At 53.0% G+C, this 15,648-nt stretch overlaps 1 protein-coding gene across 2 annotated transcripts in view; it reads right to left on the bottom strand.

Moving 5' to 3' along the window:
* The window catches only part of NIBAN2 (niban apoptosis regulator 2), a 58,868-nt gene that overhangs the window by 21,517 nt on the left and 21,703 nt on the right, over positions 1 to 15,648 (bottom strand). The window contains exons 2-3 of one of the 2 annotated variants that reach the window (XM_064291398.1): positions 3,156 to 3,381; positions 2,711 to 2,841 (exon numbers count right to left, since the gene is read on the bottom strand). In XM_064291398.1, coding sequence (XP_064147468.1) covers positions 2,711 to 2,767 — 57 coding nt within the window. In that variant the 5' untranslated portion in view covers positions 2,768 to 2,841; positions 3,156 to 3,381. The remainder of the gene's footprint in view (positions 1 to 2,710; positions 2,842 to 3,155; positions 3,382 to 15,648) is intronic. The other variant, XM_064291397.1, reaches the window with a different exon arrangement.

Raw genomic sequence — 15,648 nt, 5'->3', positions numbered from 1 at the left:
TCCAGGAAAGGAGCAACATCAGGACGGTCAGTTTCCTGAGTGGAAAAATGGGACCGATCACGCCCACTTCTCAGTGATTGTGGGTGATTCTATTTCACTCTTCTTGCTTATGTACTACTTTCTCCTTTTCTGCAATGAATATATACCCCTAGGGAGCAATAAAGGTATGGCTAACGCCGTCTGTCTCAGGTCACTGGAGCCCGGGCTGCTTGTGACATTTCTGCTCATGTACAGTAGTTCTGACCCTGCCCCCTGGAAGCAGCTCACCTGGGCTGGGTCCAAGGCCTTCTTTCCTACCACATAGGTATATACCTGCCAGATACCTGGGCCAGGCCACACCCCTGGGCACCTCAGGGCCCCTCAGCCATCACTGGGCTGAGTGGTTACCATGACACCAGGGGAACATACGGCCTTTTCTGGGTCCAAACTTAAAGGTGTGTGTGATACTCTCGGAGGCTGAGGCACACAGCCCTGACCTCCCCTGCTCCCCAGGCCAGCTGTGGGTTCTAGCAGAAAAGGCCCGAGGCTAGGAACCTGGTTCTGGTCCTGCCTCCAGCATCCTGGGAGACCATCCAAACACTCAGCTCCAGGACTTTGCACATCCTGTTCCCTCACTCAGGTATCCTTTTCTCCCAACAAATGCTTCCTCATCTGTTAAGTCCCCGGCCTAGGTGGCTATTCTTCCAGGAAGCCCTCCTGGGCCACCAGGATGAGGTCAGGTGCCGCTGTCTGTGTCCACCCTGTCACCTCCTTCCAGCTCATATTTACTTCTGTAAATAACCGTTGATTGTCAGTCTCCCTGAGAATCTATGGGGCCAACAAGAGCAGAGTGGCCCCAGCACTCAACCCGACGCATTCAACGTGTGCATCCTTGGCCATGTGTCTGCCGGTCTCTCTCTTCAGGGTAATTTCTCAACCTCATCAGCAAAGATTTCCCTCCAGAAAGACCCCGGGGCTCATTCCAGCCTTATGAGCAGCTCTCCCGCCTGAGTAATAACTGCTGATCCTCCAGCTGGGAAAACACCAGCGTGTAATGAATCCTCAAAGCCAGGTCCAGTGCTGGCTGGCTCTGAGCGAAGCTGTTTTTATTCCCATCCCTTTGGTCTCAGGGTAAACGGGCACATTTTCAGTCATTTGGTATTTGGAAGGGGTGGGAGGAGTGAAATGAACTCAGCCCTCCCAGTCTGAAGCCTTCACAGCCGCTTCTTTCTGCTCTACTGTCCCCCCTTCCCACCCCGCTTCCCCTCCAAACACACAATGCCCCTGCCCAAACCATTCCCCTTCCTGAGGGGCCTTCCCATAATCCTGTCTGGCTTTTAGAGCCCCATGAAATCCCCACCCCCTCCACAAAGCTGTTCTGACAACTCTGGCCCATGATGGCTGGTCTCTTCTCTGAATGCCATTTTACAGACAGAGAAAGTGGGGCTCAGAGAGATGAAATCCCTTGTCTGAGGTTACCCAGCAACTCAGGGCTCAAGCCCCCTTGCAGATAACACTACCTGCTCCCCCTTACTATGTGTCATTTATTCTCTCACCAAATAATCACAGGAGGTACCCATTTGTCAGATGAGGAGACAGGCTTGGAGTCTGAACAAAGTTACCAGCTAATAAGAGGATTTGAACGCAGGTTTACCTGAGTTTCCCATTAGACCACAAGGTCCCTAAGGGCACGCACCATGTCCAACAGAAGGAGGCACTTGGGAGCCCACAGTGTGGGCCCATTCCTTCTCAGTGGCCTCCAGCACCTCGAAGCCTGAGCACAGGCTGACCTGGGCAGCTGGGAGGACACAAACAGGACTGGGTGGAGGAAGCGTGGCAGCCCACCGATCATGGAAATTCAGCCACCAATGACCCCAAGTACCATCACCAAGGCCACCAAGATGACCTGGTTTGGACTTCGCTTCTAGAGGGACCAGCTTGACCGGTCTGAGGGGAACAGTGGGTGTTTTGCACAGAGGCCACTCCAGGGCCAGGGCACCTGCAGAGGAGGCACAAGCCCCTTCCTCCTCATCACCCTTCTCTCTGCCACCTGCTTGGCTGCCCAGAGGGTAGAGGGTGAAGGTCACTGCAGAGGAATGACCCCAGCCCCGGGACATGTGGTACCCTTAATGAGGACTTCCATGTGGCTGACGATGGGCGGGGCCGTGCGCCATCCCCAGGGAGCAAGGGGCTGGCCTGTCATCCTATATCCTCGGACCGGGACCTCAGGTTCCAGCTGGAGGCTTAGAGCCTACCTGTGCTGCTAACACATTCTCACTTCCTCTGTACCATTTCTGCCTCCCAGCCCCATGCCAGGGCCAGTGCTGACCCCTGGGCTGGGGCCAGGCAGCATCCTATCCTTCACTGGACAAATAGTTACTGGGCACACATCCTACTACTACAATATCAGGACTGTGATGACAGCAACAGCCAACACCCACCAAGCAACTTCCCTGCTCTCAGATATTCCGTCTTCACAACCACCTTCTGAAGAAGGTGTCTTCATCTCCATTTTACAGATGAGTATGCCGAGGCTTTCTGAGATTAAGTAATTTGCTCACAGGCACAAAGGAGGATCTGGGCTTAAACTCGCAGCTGTCGGACTCCAGAGCCCTAGCTCTGATGACAAAGTGGTTGAACTGGGGGAGAGCCTCCCACAATGATGAAGGGGCTGGGCAGGGTCCTTAGAGACCACTACGACACAACATGAGCCCAGCTTGGTACCTCTCACCTTGCGCCAGAGGAGCTGGGCCTGCGGCATGCCCGTAGCCTCGATCTCGTGGCGCATGCTGTTGAAGAGAGCGACGCCATACTGGTCCTCGTAGAAACGGAGGAACTCTGTCAGGATCTTCCCGGTTTTTTCTGAAAAGGAAGAACAAACAGGAACATGAGGTCCTCATGGTTACTGACGTGCATCAACCCTCCCCTCAGGAAGGGGCACCACACCAACAAAGCCCCAAATTCCTGAACATAAAATTGTTTGCACAAGCTCCTCGCTTTCATCTGCATCACATTTCTGGCCAGAGTCGTGCATTTTCTGCACACACATCATCCCAAGCTAGTTAACCAACAGCCTTGGAAAAAGGTGAACCACCGACAGGAAAATGGCCAAAGAGAAAATGCAAAAAGCCAACAGACAAATGAAAAGACGCTCGGCCTCATTAATAATCAAATACCTGAAAACTGGACTGAGATTCCACGCTCCCCTGTCCGATTAAAAAGACTGACGATAGCGAGGGCTGGCGAGGACGTGGAAACCAGTCACTCTCACTCACAGCTGCAATACTGTAAACTGGAACAGGCTTTTCAGAGGGTGACTGGCAGTGGCATGCACGATTTTAGGGGTGTGCTCTGTACCCGCTGATGCTGAGCTCACTTCTAAGAATCTATCCTGTGGAACAACTGGAAGGAGAATACAGAGGTGTGTAGGCACCAAGGCAATCACTGGAAACGACCTAAATGTTGCATCTGTGGGAGAGTTCAATAAGTAACTGTTCACCCACAACTTGTTGCCATCGAGTTGATTCTGACTCATAGCAACGCTATAGGACAGAAAAAAACTGCCTCACAGGGTTTCCAAGGCTGCAATCTATATGGAAGCAGACTGCCACATTTTTCTCCCTCAGAGAGGCTGGTGGGTTCGAACTCCTGACCTTTTGGTTATCGGCCAAGCACTTAACCACTGCACTACCAGGGCTCCTTCCCTCAGAACAGTAAAAAGATTTAGAGCAATCTGCATGTACCAATAAAGGGAAGGTGTCCACCCTGTGTTAAGTAAAGAAAAGCAAGTTACAAAATCCCAGGTAGAATATCATGTCATTTGAAAAACTACTCCTGTCTGTGTATATAAATTACGTAGGCTTGGATACTTAGAGAAAAAGGCCCGGAAGGCAGCATGCCAGACTAAGGTGGGACCCCTGGGTGTGGGGCTGCGGACTTCGGAGTGGATTTCATTTTTGGCTTTAATTACTTTCATAGCATTTGAGTTATTTTACAAGCATGATTCCTTGTAAAATTAAAAATAAACATTCTAAAATTAACTCGTCTACCAAGCTGACAACTTTTTCCACTTCCACTGCCCTTTTGCTTCTCTCTTCTGCTGAAGCAGTTTCTGAGCAGGGAGGTGAAGACTGTGGCTTCCAAAGCAAGCCCACCACATACCAGGCGCTCGTATTTGGGCTGCCTTCGCATCCCTATTTACAGATGATGAAACTGAGGCCCAGAGAGGGGCAGAATCCACCACGAGGGGGACTTCCCCACGGTAGAGGCTTCAGGTCCTGAGAAGCTGCAGCTTGAGTCCTCCCTCACCTGGGATTTGTATTGGCTCATTGCCCAACCTCTGTTTCCAACCCCTGCACAGCAAGAAGAGGGCTCAATGATGGACAGGGCTGCCATCTCTTCACAGTCTTGGATTCCAGATTTTGAGGACCTGATCTTTCCTCAAAGGGGATAGTGTTGACATGACCTCCCACCTCGAAGTGGCTGGTCTCCCCGTACCAAGGGTACCCAGCTAGGATGGCATCTCATTTAATCTGCTCAATAGCTCTGTGAGGTAAGGTAAGGGCCGATGTTACCCCTGCTTTTAAAAAAAAAAAAAAAACAGTTGCCATGGAGTGGATTCTGACTCACGGCGACCACATGTATACAGAGTCAAAATTCGGGGTTTTCAAGGTTCAAACAGCCAATCTTTAGGTCAGTAGTTGAACACTGTTATGAAATATGTGTTGAAAATCCTAACCTCTATCCATATGGTTTTCAAGGTTCAAACAGCCAATCTTTAAGTCAGTAGTTGAACACTGTTATGAAATATGTGTTGAAAATCCTAACCTCTATCCATATGGTTATAATCCTATCTGGGAATGGGTTGTCTTTGTAACATTAATGAGGTAGGATTAGTGTAGGGCGTATTTTGAGTCAATCTCTTTTGAGATAAAAGAGATTAAACAAGCAGAGCAGAGGAGAGATGGATAAGACACATGCCAAGCCAGGAGCAGAAGAAGTTCAAAGAGACAAGGACCTTTCTCCAAGCCGACAGAGAAAGAGAGCCTTCCCCTAAAGCCAGCACCCTCTTAAGCTGTGAGAAGATAAATTTCTCATTGTTAAAACCACTCATTTATAGTATTTCTGTTATAGCAGCACCGGATAACTGAGACAAGCACTTAACCATGTACACCACCCGGGGACTCCCCTCTTTACAGAGGAAGAAATGAGATCCAGAGAGGTCAAGTTTCTGGCACAAGGTCACACAGCTAGTGGGCAGCAGATGGGGATGAATTTCTGGGTCCAGCCAAGAGGCAGCAGCCGGGAAGAAAGGCTGAGAGCCCTGCCACAGCCCACAGACGGAGCACCGGCAACCCCACGGTCTAGGCTGAACCTGACCCTTCAGATATTTGCCCACACTCCACCCCCAGCTTCGGAGAGGGGATGGGGGATTTACTCCTTCCGGGGGCACCTCCACCCCTTGATCCCTCTCAGTCCAGATTCCGATTTGTGGGAGGAAGGGGAGAACAAATGAGGAATTTGCTTTGAATGCCTATTTTTCAAAAACCGTAAACAACCAGGACTCTCTCAGACCATGGGAGTTGTTTTGAAAAACTGAGAAGGCAGGGTAGGGGGTAGGGGGTAGGGTAATGACTTGGAGCCAAAAAGAGAAAACAGGATAGCAGAGGACAGTGACATTGACAATCACCGTAATCACCATCAGAATAGCTACCATTTGTTGAGCTTTAACCCCCAACCAGGAGTCTCCGGTGGTGCAAACAGTTAACTCCTCAACTGCTAACCGAAAGGTTGGAGGTCTGAGTCCCGCCAGAGGCTCTTCAGAAGAAAGGCCTGGTGATTTATGTCATCAGCCACTGAAAACCCTACAGAACACAGTTCTACTCTGACACACACGGGGCACCATGAGTCAGAGCTGACTCGAAGGCCAGTCCTCTGGCAAGTTTTACAAGCAAGATCCCGAAGAATCTTCAGGAAAACTCCAGAGAGTCCAGTGCTCTGGTTTTCCTGTTTTAGGGATGCGGAAGCTCAGAGCCACACTGCCTCAGCCAGGACTTGGTCCCTTCTCTGCCCTGGCACCCAGTAAGCACTCGCCAGCATGGCCTGCAGGATGGGTAAGGCTCTCTGCCTAAAGCCTAAAACGCAGGCTTGGGCCCACTGATCTCGAGGACCCTTCAGCCTCGACTCTGGGAAACCAGGCCTTGCCCTTGTGCACACACCCTTAGACCTAGCCTTATTCCTGACAGCCAGGATAGCCACCCTTCCCTCACGGAGCAAGCCCAGGAAGAAGTTACCATCCTGTGTCGGCACTAGAACCCAGGTCTCCCTGACCACAGAGCATTCACCCGTCAGGTCAATCTGTGGGGTCGACTCAGCGGGGACCAGGCAGGGAGTGGCTGAGTAGAAGGACCCCGAGGGTTGGGCTGGCGTAGGGGACTGGAAGGGCAAGGCCAAGCCAGGAGGAGGCCCAGGGCTGAGTCAGGTGGGGCTGCAGGTTGGAGAGGAAGCAGGCTGCAGAAGGAAAACCTAAGGAAATGCAGTGATGGCTGCCTGTCAGGGCGGGAGCCAGAGGGGTAGACAAGGCTGAGGTTCAAGTCCCGGACCCAATCAGTGCTGCTGGTGGATGGAATGCACTCTAGATATATCATGTTGGGATGCGGAAAAGTATCCAAGTGGGATTGCGGGGCCAGCATCCAGGAAAGGTGGGAGTGGGGGAGGAGAGGTCACTAGGGCAAAGTGCAGACAGAGAGGGTATGGGCAGAAATTTAGGGGCACTCCTTAGTTAATAGAGTAGTAAACAAAGAGACGCCCCCAAACAGGAGGGGTGTCCCTGCCCATTCACCTTGCACCACCCCCCCGACCCCCCCAGTCAAACCACAGCAGCCATGCCTCTGATTTCACCCAACTGAAATCACAGGCCTGCCTTGCAATCTGAACTCAAGAACCCTAGGAGCTGGATTGATTTTCAGATAAGCCCTTTGCTCTCTGAAATTCCAGAACCCAACAGATCCGAGTGTGGGATCCCTCTCACTAACCAACCTTGCTTTCCCAAATGGATCAGGATAGGGAGGGATGCTAGTATTTTCCTAAGGACTGTGAACGAATGCCACAAAGGCGGCCAGCTCCCCTTTGCTCACCAGAGATACCGGGCACTGGGTGGCACAAGCTGAGCAAGAAAAGCGCGTGGTGGGGACACCCCAATGGACAAATAGCTCCTGAGCACCGGCTCTGTGCCAGGCCCTCTAAGGACAGAGGAAGGCTGCGGGGAGCATCAGGACTTTGCATGGACAGGTAAGGTGTGGGCAGAAGGCATTCTGTAAGGGGTTAAGGACTAAAAGGACGGAGCCCAGCCAGCACAAGGGAGCTGGGTACGTCCAGCATAAATTTAGCAGCAGAGGGGAGGCTGGAAGGGAAGACCTTGGTAGATGGGGCCACAGGATGACTTCTTGGCAGGGGTAGCCTGGAGCACATTTTTGAGAGATGTCCTAAGACAGCTTGGGAGGAACTACCACGTGCTTGGTACAAAGGAAGTGCCGAAGGGCACTGTGGGGGGCCTAGGGGGTGGGTCCCAGAGGGACCTAAGAGACCGGAAGGACTTAGGGAGGCAGGATGGGGAGGGCCAGGCTGGACAAAGGGCTCAAGGGGTAAAAGCCCTCTGCAAGGTCACCTCAGCCTCTCTGGCCGGACACTGCTAGAAGACTCAGATGTGTCCTGCAGCACTGGAAGGCCCCAATGGCAGGGCTGGGCCTTACTGTTCCACTTGCTACTGAGCTCTGGAGCCACAGCCCAGGAAGCCCGCTCCCTGTAAGCACTGCCCAGTACCCAATTTATTCCCTTCTTGCTACCCCTGAAGTGGCTATCTTCCTGGAGCTGCCAGAAGGATTCCATGACACAAATTCTCACAGCAGAATCCATGCCTTGGTGTATGTGGATGGTCCCAAGAACCTCGGGCACCCTCTCTCCTTCACACCTGCCCACACCTACTCTTCCTGTTTCCTCCACAACCCATGGATTCGGGGCATATGTCAGCAGGAAACAGGAGCTCCAAGATCAAGGCTCACTACTCTGGAGCAGACTTGGAGCCTGAGACCCTGCAGCCAGACCCAGGGAGTTGAGGCTCGAGCCACAGCCTGCTGGCCCAAAGGGCAGAGAAGAAACAGGCTCGTGGCCCCATCTCCAAAGGCAGGGCCGGTCTCAGGGGTCCTGCTAGCTGAAGTGACACAGCTGCTTCTGTGAGATACAAAGATTCGAAGGAACAGTCTGAGGGTGCTGCCAGCCTCACCCACCTTCTGCATTTTCTCAACCACTCTCCCTCCCCACACTGACTCAGCCCCAGGTGCTACTGGAGGGAGGTGGCAGGAGGTGGTGTGGGGGGAGGCTGCCAAGGCCTGTCCCACAGCCTCAGGCTCCCAGCCTCCTGTGAGGACAGCTATTCAGTAGGGAGGCAGCACAGGGCAGGGACAGCATCCCCAGCTCTGCTGGACACTAGCCCTGCAAGTTGCCTCACCTCCTAGAACCTCAAGTTCCTCATCTATAAAATGGGCATAACTGAACCCATTTACAGGCTCCATGGGACGTGGACACACGTGAAGCACTCAGCTCAGAGCCTCCATACTTGTTACTATTAATCATAACAGCGCTCAGTTTATAACAACGACAGTAAGAGACTTCTAAATTTCTGTTAGCAGGTATAACTTTTACAGTTAAAAAATCCAATACGGTATTTTTTTTTAAAGAAAAAAGACCAAAAACCAAACCAAACCCACTGCCATCAAGCCAATTCCAACTCATAGAGACCCTCCAGGACACAGCAGAACTGCCCCATAGGGTTTCCAAGGAGTGGCTGGTGGATTCTAACTGCCGACCTCTTTATTAGCAGCTGTAGCTCTTAACCACTGCACCATCAGGGTTCCAGAAACAGGATAAAAATCACAAAATAATAAAATTGTAATGACAGATGGATCCTCAACAAAGATTGCACAAACAGAGTGAAGGAACGGCCCAGGCAAAGGTGAGGTTGAGAGAAGTAGGGGTGCATGTGTCCAGGGAACACCCAGGGACTCAGGGCTCCCACCTGGCCTTGGCTGGGCCGCCTTGCCCCTCTCTGTGCCCCTCTGCCAGCAACACCTCCCTGGAATTAGGAGGCAAACTCAGCCCAGTCAGACACAGGACGCTCCCTGCTATCTGCCCCAACACACACAGCCAGATTCTTCAAACGGCCGCAGAGGTTAAGTATGGGTAAATAAATACAAATCCTTGCTTTACAGGTGTATAAACCAAGGCTGAGAAAGGTTAAATGGCTCGTGAAAGTTCATTTCACTCCGTGCACAAAAACATACTGAGCCCCAATGCCAGGATGTGACAGGAAGGGCCAGCCTGTGGGGGCCCTGGTTCCTGTGAGCCCAAGAGGGCAGACCAAGAATTCTGGGAGCGGAACTGAGTATCTACTGTGTGCCCAGCCACCACTTCGCTCTGCAGCCACAGGAGCCCTGCCCATCCCTGGGCCCCATCTCCACCTCACATCTGTAGTATGAGAGTGCTGGATTCCATCCGGCTCTAAAGAGGCCACTTCCCAGGATGGAGGCCCAGGGCGAAACATACACACACATACAAACACTCAGGAATTAAGGATTTCAGCGAGCCAGTTAAGTAAGAGGGTGCTCTGTGGATCTCAGAAAGGCTCTGCTCCCAGATGCTGGAGCCTACTCTCTGAGACCCAGAGGGGCCCCTCACCGGCTAGTCCCCCTAACTCTGCCTCCAGAGCTCCCAGGATTTACTGAGTGTGCCAAGAACTGGGCAGCTCATTTAGTCCTAATAAGTATTGTTATCCCCACTTTACAGAGAAGAAAATTGAGGCTCAGGTAGACCTAGTGACTTACTCAAGAGCGTACAGCCTGGAAGGGGAAAGAGGTAGATTTTGAAGTTTGTCTCATGCCAAAGCCTGGGCAAAGTCCCACCTCGTATCATCTCTTCATCCCAGTGACCTCCCATGCTACATCACACATTTACAAAGCCCTGCCTCTACGCTCTCCTGTTGGGCCCTTGCCCAGTCCCAAAAGACAGGCATAGTAGGAGTTACTATCCACATTTTAGAGATAAGGGAAGTGAAGCTCAGAGAGGCAAAGTAATATTCCCGAGGTTACAGCCCGCCCCCACACCCCCCCCACCCTGCTTGCTCCCATCAGGTCAAAGGTGGCAGATAATCTTCACATTTCCAGAATCCTTACTTGCCTATTTTCTCTGGGACTAAGTTTCCCTACCTGTAAAATTGGTGGGTAGATCCCTGTCAGCTCAGCTGATCTAAAATCTCCTGTCAGCTCAGCTGATCTAAAATCTCAACAATGATCTAATCAGTGCTGCTCTGGCCCCAGGAACTGACCAGGATGATGGCCTCAGCATCCGAGTGCTACTGAGTCAGCTCTGACTGGAATTGACCACATTCCCCTCAGGCCGGACAGAGGCACTAGGGGGAGGCGGGGTGGGGGCATGTTAGTGCTGCCTAACCCTCACCTGCAAATAGGGCACCATCTCCACAAGTGCACAAGCGGGCTCCAGGTTCAAGTCCCAGCTCTGCTACCTACTAGCTGTGTGGCCTTAGACAAGGCACTTTCCCTCTCTGAGCCTTGATCTCCTCCTCTGCAAAATGGTACAATAGTACCTATCTCATCAGGTTATAAGATCAACAAGTTAATGAGTGTAAAAGCACTTGGCCCTGGCATGGGGGAAGTATACCATCGGGGGGCTCCTGTAAAGTGCCTCTTGTCCAAGTTCCTCTAACCCAAGGAGGGGCCTTTGAAACAGAGACTGAGCAACCCCTCGTGCTGGCCCACTAACAACAGCCAACATGACCGGAAGAACTTTAATCTCTGATTTTCCAGGCCGACAACGTTAAGGGTCATGCTACTTCCTGCGTTTAGTTCAGATAGCAGGGGCTGAGCTAAAGCTGGTGAGGCCCTAGGGTGGACGATGAAGTACTGGTCCCACTGTGTAGATAGATGGGGAAACTGAGGCTTAGAGAGGTGAGTGGGCTTGCTGAGCTGAGGATGGGAGGAGGAATACACGGGTCCTCAGAGAATGCACCTGGAAAGGCAGACCCTGGAGAGCCCTGAATGCCAAGCTAAGGAATTTCTTGCCTCCTCATGGACCTCTCTGAGCCCAGCCCACATGAGGGGCCTGTACTAAGCATTCTACCTGGACCAACCTCCCACTTCAAATCCTCAGACCGACCCAGGGACAACTGGTGCTGGTATTGGCAGGATGCTTCTGGTGGGGAGACTGAGATCCAGAGAACTGAGACCCCCTGCCCAAGTCCCTCAGCCGGGGAGCAGCAGAAGCAGGATCTGAGCCCAGATCTGTGGGGCCCTAGAGCCTGAGCCCAAAACCCTGCTCCACGCTGACTGTGGGGCGCCAAGCAGAAAGCAATGATCTCTAGTCCCGATCATATTCAGTCTCATGTCAACCACGGGGGCTTCATGCCAGGCCCAGCCCTGGTTTGGCCTGAGCTGAGGGCACCATGCCAGACTCTGTCCCTGGCTTATCCAGTCCCTCCAGTGGGCTCCAGGGACACACCTCACCCACGAGGCCTGGGCCGGTTTCAGGGCTGAGAGGTTTGTCGACTGAAACCAGGCAGGCAGCACCCTGCAGGGCAGGGCAGGCCCAGAACCTGCCTGCCTGGTTCCCTGGGCACAGGGGAGCAGAGGGGTGAGGGGGGTAGCAGGAACACCCACCCAGTCCACCCAGAGCCGAGGGAGTAGGGAAGGGAATGATTTTCCCTATGTCGTGGAGTCATCCAAAGAGTCACCATCTCCATTATCCACCGGGGGTAGCAGGGACAGCTTGAGGTCCAGAGAGGTGGTGACACTGTCCTGGGGTCACACAGCACACCCTCAACAGAGCTGAGTTAGCTCTGGGCCCAGGGCCTTTCTACTTGGCCTCCCTCTGCTCATCATTAGCTCTTAACACCAGCAGCTGTTTGTTCGGTATCTCCTCTGTGCTATGCGTCTATACACATTATTACATGCATCGTCCCTGGAGGACACTGAGGGCTCAGAGAGGTTAAATGACTTCCCCAGGAACATACAGCTTATAAATGACACGAACCCAGAGCAGTCTGACTTTAAAGTTCACCAGGGAACCAAAGTCTGGACACTCCCCACCTCCTGGACTGCCAACCTCAGGGGTAGGGGCTCCTGCAGCACAGGCCCTATGGGACCCTGTCAGAATGGATGACACGGCTCTGTTTATCCCCTATAATCGGTGAGAAGCCAGGAAGGAGGGGTAATGACTGGCTCCACCACCCAACAGCTAGCCCAAACTAGCAGCCTGGAGAGTTGAAGCCCACCCCCCGCCGCCTCCACCCACAGCCAGTCCTTATCTAGATGGGGACCAGCATCCAGAAAGGACAAGGGATTGATCTAGGGTCACCCTGTGAGTCAGTGCTTGAAGCAAGTGTACCCGTAGCACCTGTACGGCAATGGCAGGTCCCTAGGGCCCCACTTCTGGGCCCGAGAGGAACAAGGCCTCTGGATCCCCTCCCATGCCACACGCTGTTCCCCACCACGAGGCTGTCAGGTCAAAATGGGCTTCCTAGCTGACCAAGAAGCTCGGTACAGTTCTGCCCAGCCTGCACCACTGGTCACCACCCCCCAACCAGGTTACCCCCATCTTATGCCTGCCAGAGCCTCCAAACTTCTACCCCCCTCCATTCCTGGCCACCTCTGATCCTTCCCACAAACAGAAGCAGAGGGACCTTTCTGAAACAAAACTCTCATCCAGTGCCTCCCCTGCTCAAACACCTTCCATAACTCCCACTGCCTTTGGAATAAAGGCTGAGCTCCTTCGTGTGCCCCCAAGGCCCTGGGTGGCCTGGGCCCTGCTGCTTTTCCTCCTGGTCTGGAACACTTCTCCTTCCCCTTTGCTGAGCTCATTCCTCAGCTCTCTGCTGAGCTGTCCCTTCCCCCCGGGAGACCCCAGGCTTGGTGAGTGCTCCCATGTACTCCCATAGCCCCCACCCCAGTATCTCACCAACTGACTCCCACAGACAGTACCCGCCACCTGGGACAAGGCCTGGCACACAGGAGAAAAGGGAGGCCCATTGAGAGGGGCCTGCGAGAGGGGGTGGCGTAAGGCCACAGCCACCCCTGGCTGAGAGCCACCACCCCCACTGAGCAATAATACACCACACACCCCCGAGATTCCTCACCACAGAAGGGGAGGTTTATGCCCAGCCCAGCGGCCTTGGATGGGTCCTGGGGATGAAGGAACGTGCACACAGCTGTCCTTCCTGGAGAAGGTGGGTGCCACCCATGAGGCTTCCCTCCCTACCAACCTCAGGTGCCCTAGAGGGACCCTCTGCTGGGTCACCCCTTCCCTGGGGCCAGTTTTAGGAAAGCCCTCTCCCCATAAACTCCACTCAAAATGGCCCAGGAAGGGAGGCTTTGCCATGCCCCCAATGGACAGATGAGGAAACAGTCACAGAGCAGTTAAGGAACCTACCTGTCACATAGTTAGTAAGGCCTAATGCTGGTGACATTCAACACTTACCACATGGGGCTTTCCACGTGGGCCGGGCACTCTGCTGGGAGATTTATCATGTTTGAATGGTGCCCTGAAAACAGCCCGGTGTCTCCCCCATGGAGGAAGCAGAAGCTGAGGCCAAATGGCTTGTTGAGTGGAGGAGCTGAATCAAAGCTGGGGCTGGAACCCAGGCTGGTTAAGCCCCTGAGCTCAAGGGTTGTGGAAACAACTCAGAAAATAATCACATGAAAACTTGCTGGACTCCAGCGGCCCCAGGACATCATGGACTTCACTGTCACCATATCTTCAGCACCCACTTTGGGACCTGGCACACAGAGGTCTGCAAGCACTGAATGGAACCCAAGATCCACCAAGATCTCAGTCCCCCTTCCCTTCCCCTTCCCCTGCCCTGGCTATTTCCTGCGTTTATCAAGTATTTCCCCTCCAGCTTTCACCTAGGCTGGGCACTCTGGCTGGAACAGCCTTTCCCCTCATTTTCACAATTCAAAATCTCAACCAGACTTCAAGCCCCCACTCAAATGCCACCTCCTCTATCAAAATGTTTGCAGTTACCATGTGCATATAATTATAATAATTGCAGCATGAGATAATCCCTGTCACAGTTAGCCCAGTGCCAGGCACAGAGGCAGCTCCTAGTGTATGTTAACAATTACCTTCGATATCATTTCTTTTAACCCCCACAACACTTGGAGGACAGACTGTTAAACCCATTTCATAGATGAGGAATCCAAGGCTCAGAGAGGTTAACTGACTTGCCTAACATCACACAGGTAGGAGTAAACCAAGATGTGAACCCAAGTCTGTCTTTGTTCACTGCTCTGTCCTCAGAATCTAGAAAGTGTGCCTGGAACAGTGAAGGAGCTCAGAAGGACTCATTGACTCCCTGCCTAGAAGCTCCTTAGGGTCAGAATCAGCATCGAAGAGGGTGCCTGGTAAGTGCTAAGCAGAATGGCGAAGGGGAGGAGGCGGAACAGCAAACAGCTGGCACCTGCCTCAGGAGAGGAGGGAGGGTTTCTCACAGAGGCAGTATGTTCAGGGCAAAGCTCAGAGCAAGAAGAAAGCCCCACGCCCCACACTCCCACCCCCTCCCCCACGTCCCAGCTTAGAACGGCCTTGGGCTATGACTACCCCTCTCTGGGCCTGCTAACGCATCTGTAAAATGGGGATAGTGATAGTCCCCCTAGATCTCATGGTGGCTAGGGGGCCTCAGAATTGCACTGACTCTCCCCAAGATGCTGACTTTTGTTGCTAACAAGCTTCCCAGGGCCGGGCAAGCTATATAAGTGTAAATTGCTGTTAACCTTGGGCACAAGTAGAATCTACCCTGGAGTATGCCCTCATTAAGGGGCCAGTCACAAACCCTTATAACAAGCCACTGGACTTGGGAACGGCCCTCTGGGATCAAACCTAAACTCTCCATTGGAAGATGAGAAAACTGAGGCTAGGGGAATGGGAAGGGCCCTCATGGGACCAGCATGGAGAGGAGAAGCCAGGGAGGCTTTAGCAACCAGGACAGGAAAACTAGCAGCTGATCTTGAGGTCCCTGGCCTGGAACGCTCTCCAGTGCCCACACCCTCTGCCTGGCCGTCTCCTCCTCTTTACCCCCAGGCTCCACATCACCTCCTCGGGACTCCCCTAGACTGGACCAGGTGCCCCCAGTCCCATAGCTCCCGAATTCTCCTTAAAGGAAAAAAAAAAAAAATGTTCCTGTCGAGTCAATTCCGACTCTTAGTGGCCCCATAGGACAGAGTAGAACCGCCCCATAGGGTTTCGGAACAGCGGAATTTGAATGCCAACCTTCTGGTAAGTAGCCGTAGCTCTTAACCACTGCGCCACCAGGGTCTCTGGATTCTCCTAAATGGCTCCTTCAACTCTGGCTCCCTAATGACTGAAACCTTGTTCACCACAGTCCCCAGCACCTGGCTCAGGTGGGTGCTCAATGAACTAGTGCTAAAGGAGTGACTCCTGGGTGGCAGATCAGCCTGTTTCAGATGCCAAAATGGTCACCAGGAGCGCCTGGGCCTGGGAAGGCAGGCAGAGGCTGGCTGGGTCTCCCCTTCACTAAGGCAAATTTGGGGCAAGGCAGCAGAGTCAGGAGGAGTCAGCCAGGATTCCTCACAAAGCTGGCTTTAA

This window comes from Loxodonta africana, chromosome 9, assembly GCF_030014295.1.
Source record: "Loxodonta africana isolate mLoxAfr1 chromosome 9, mLoxAfr1.hap2, whole genome shotgun sequence".
Lineage (NCBI taxonomy): Eukaryota > Metazoa > Chordata > Mammalia > Proboscidea > Elephantidae > Loxodonta > Loxodonta africana.
This window is presented reverse-complemented; position numbering and strand designations above follow the sequence as displayed.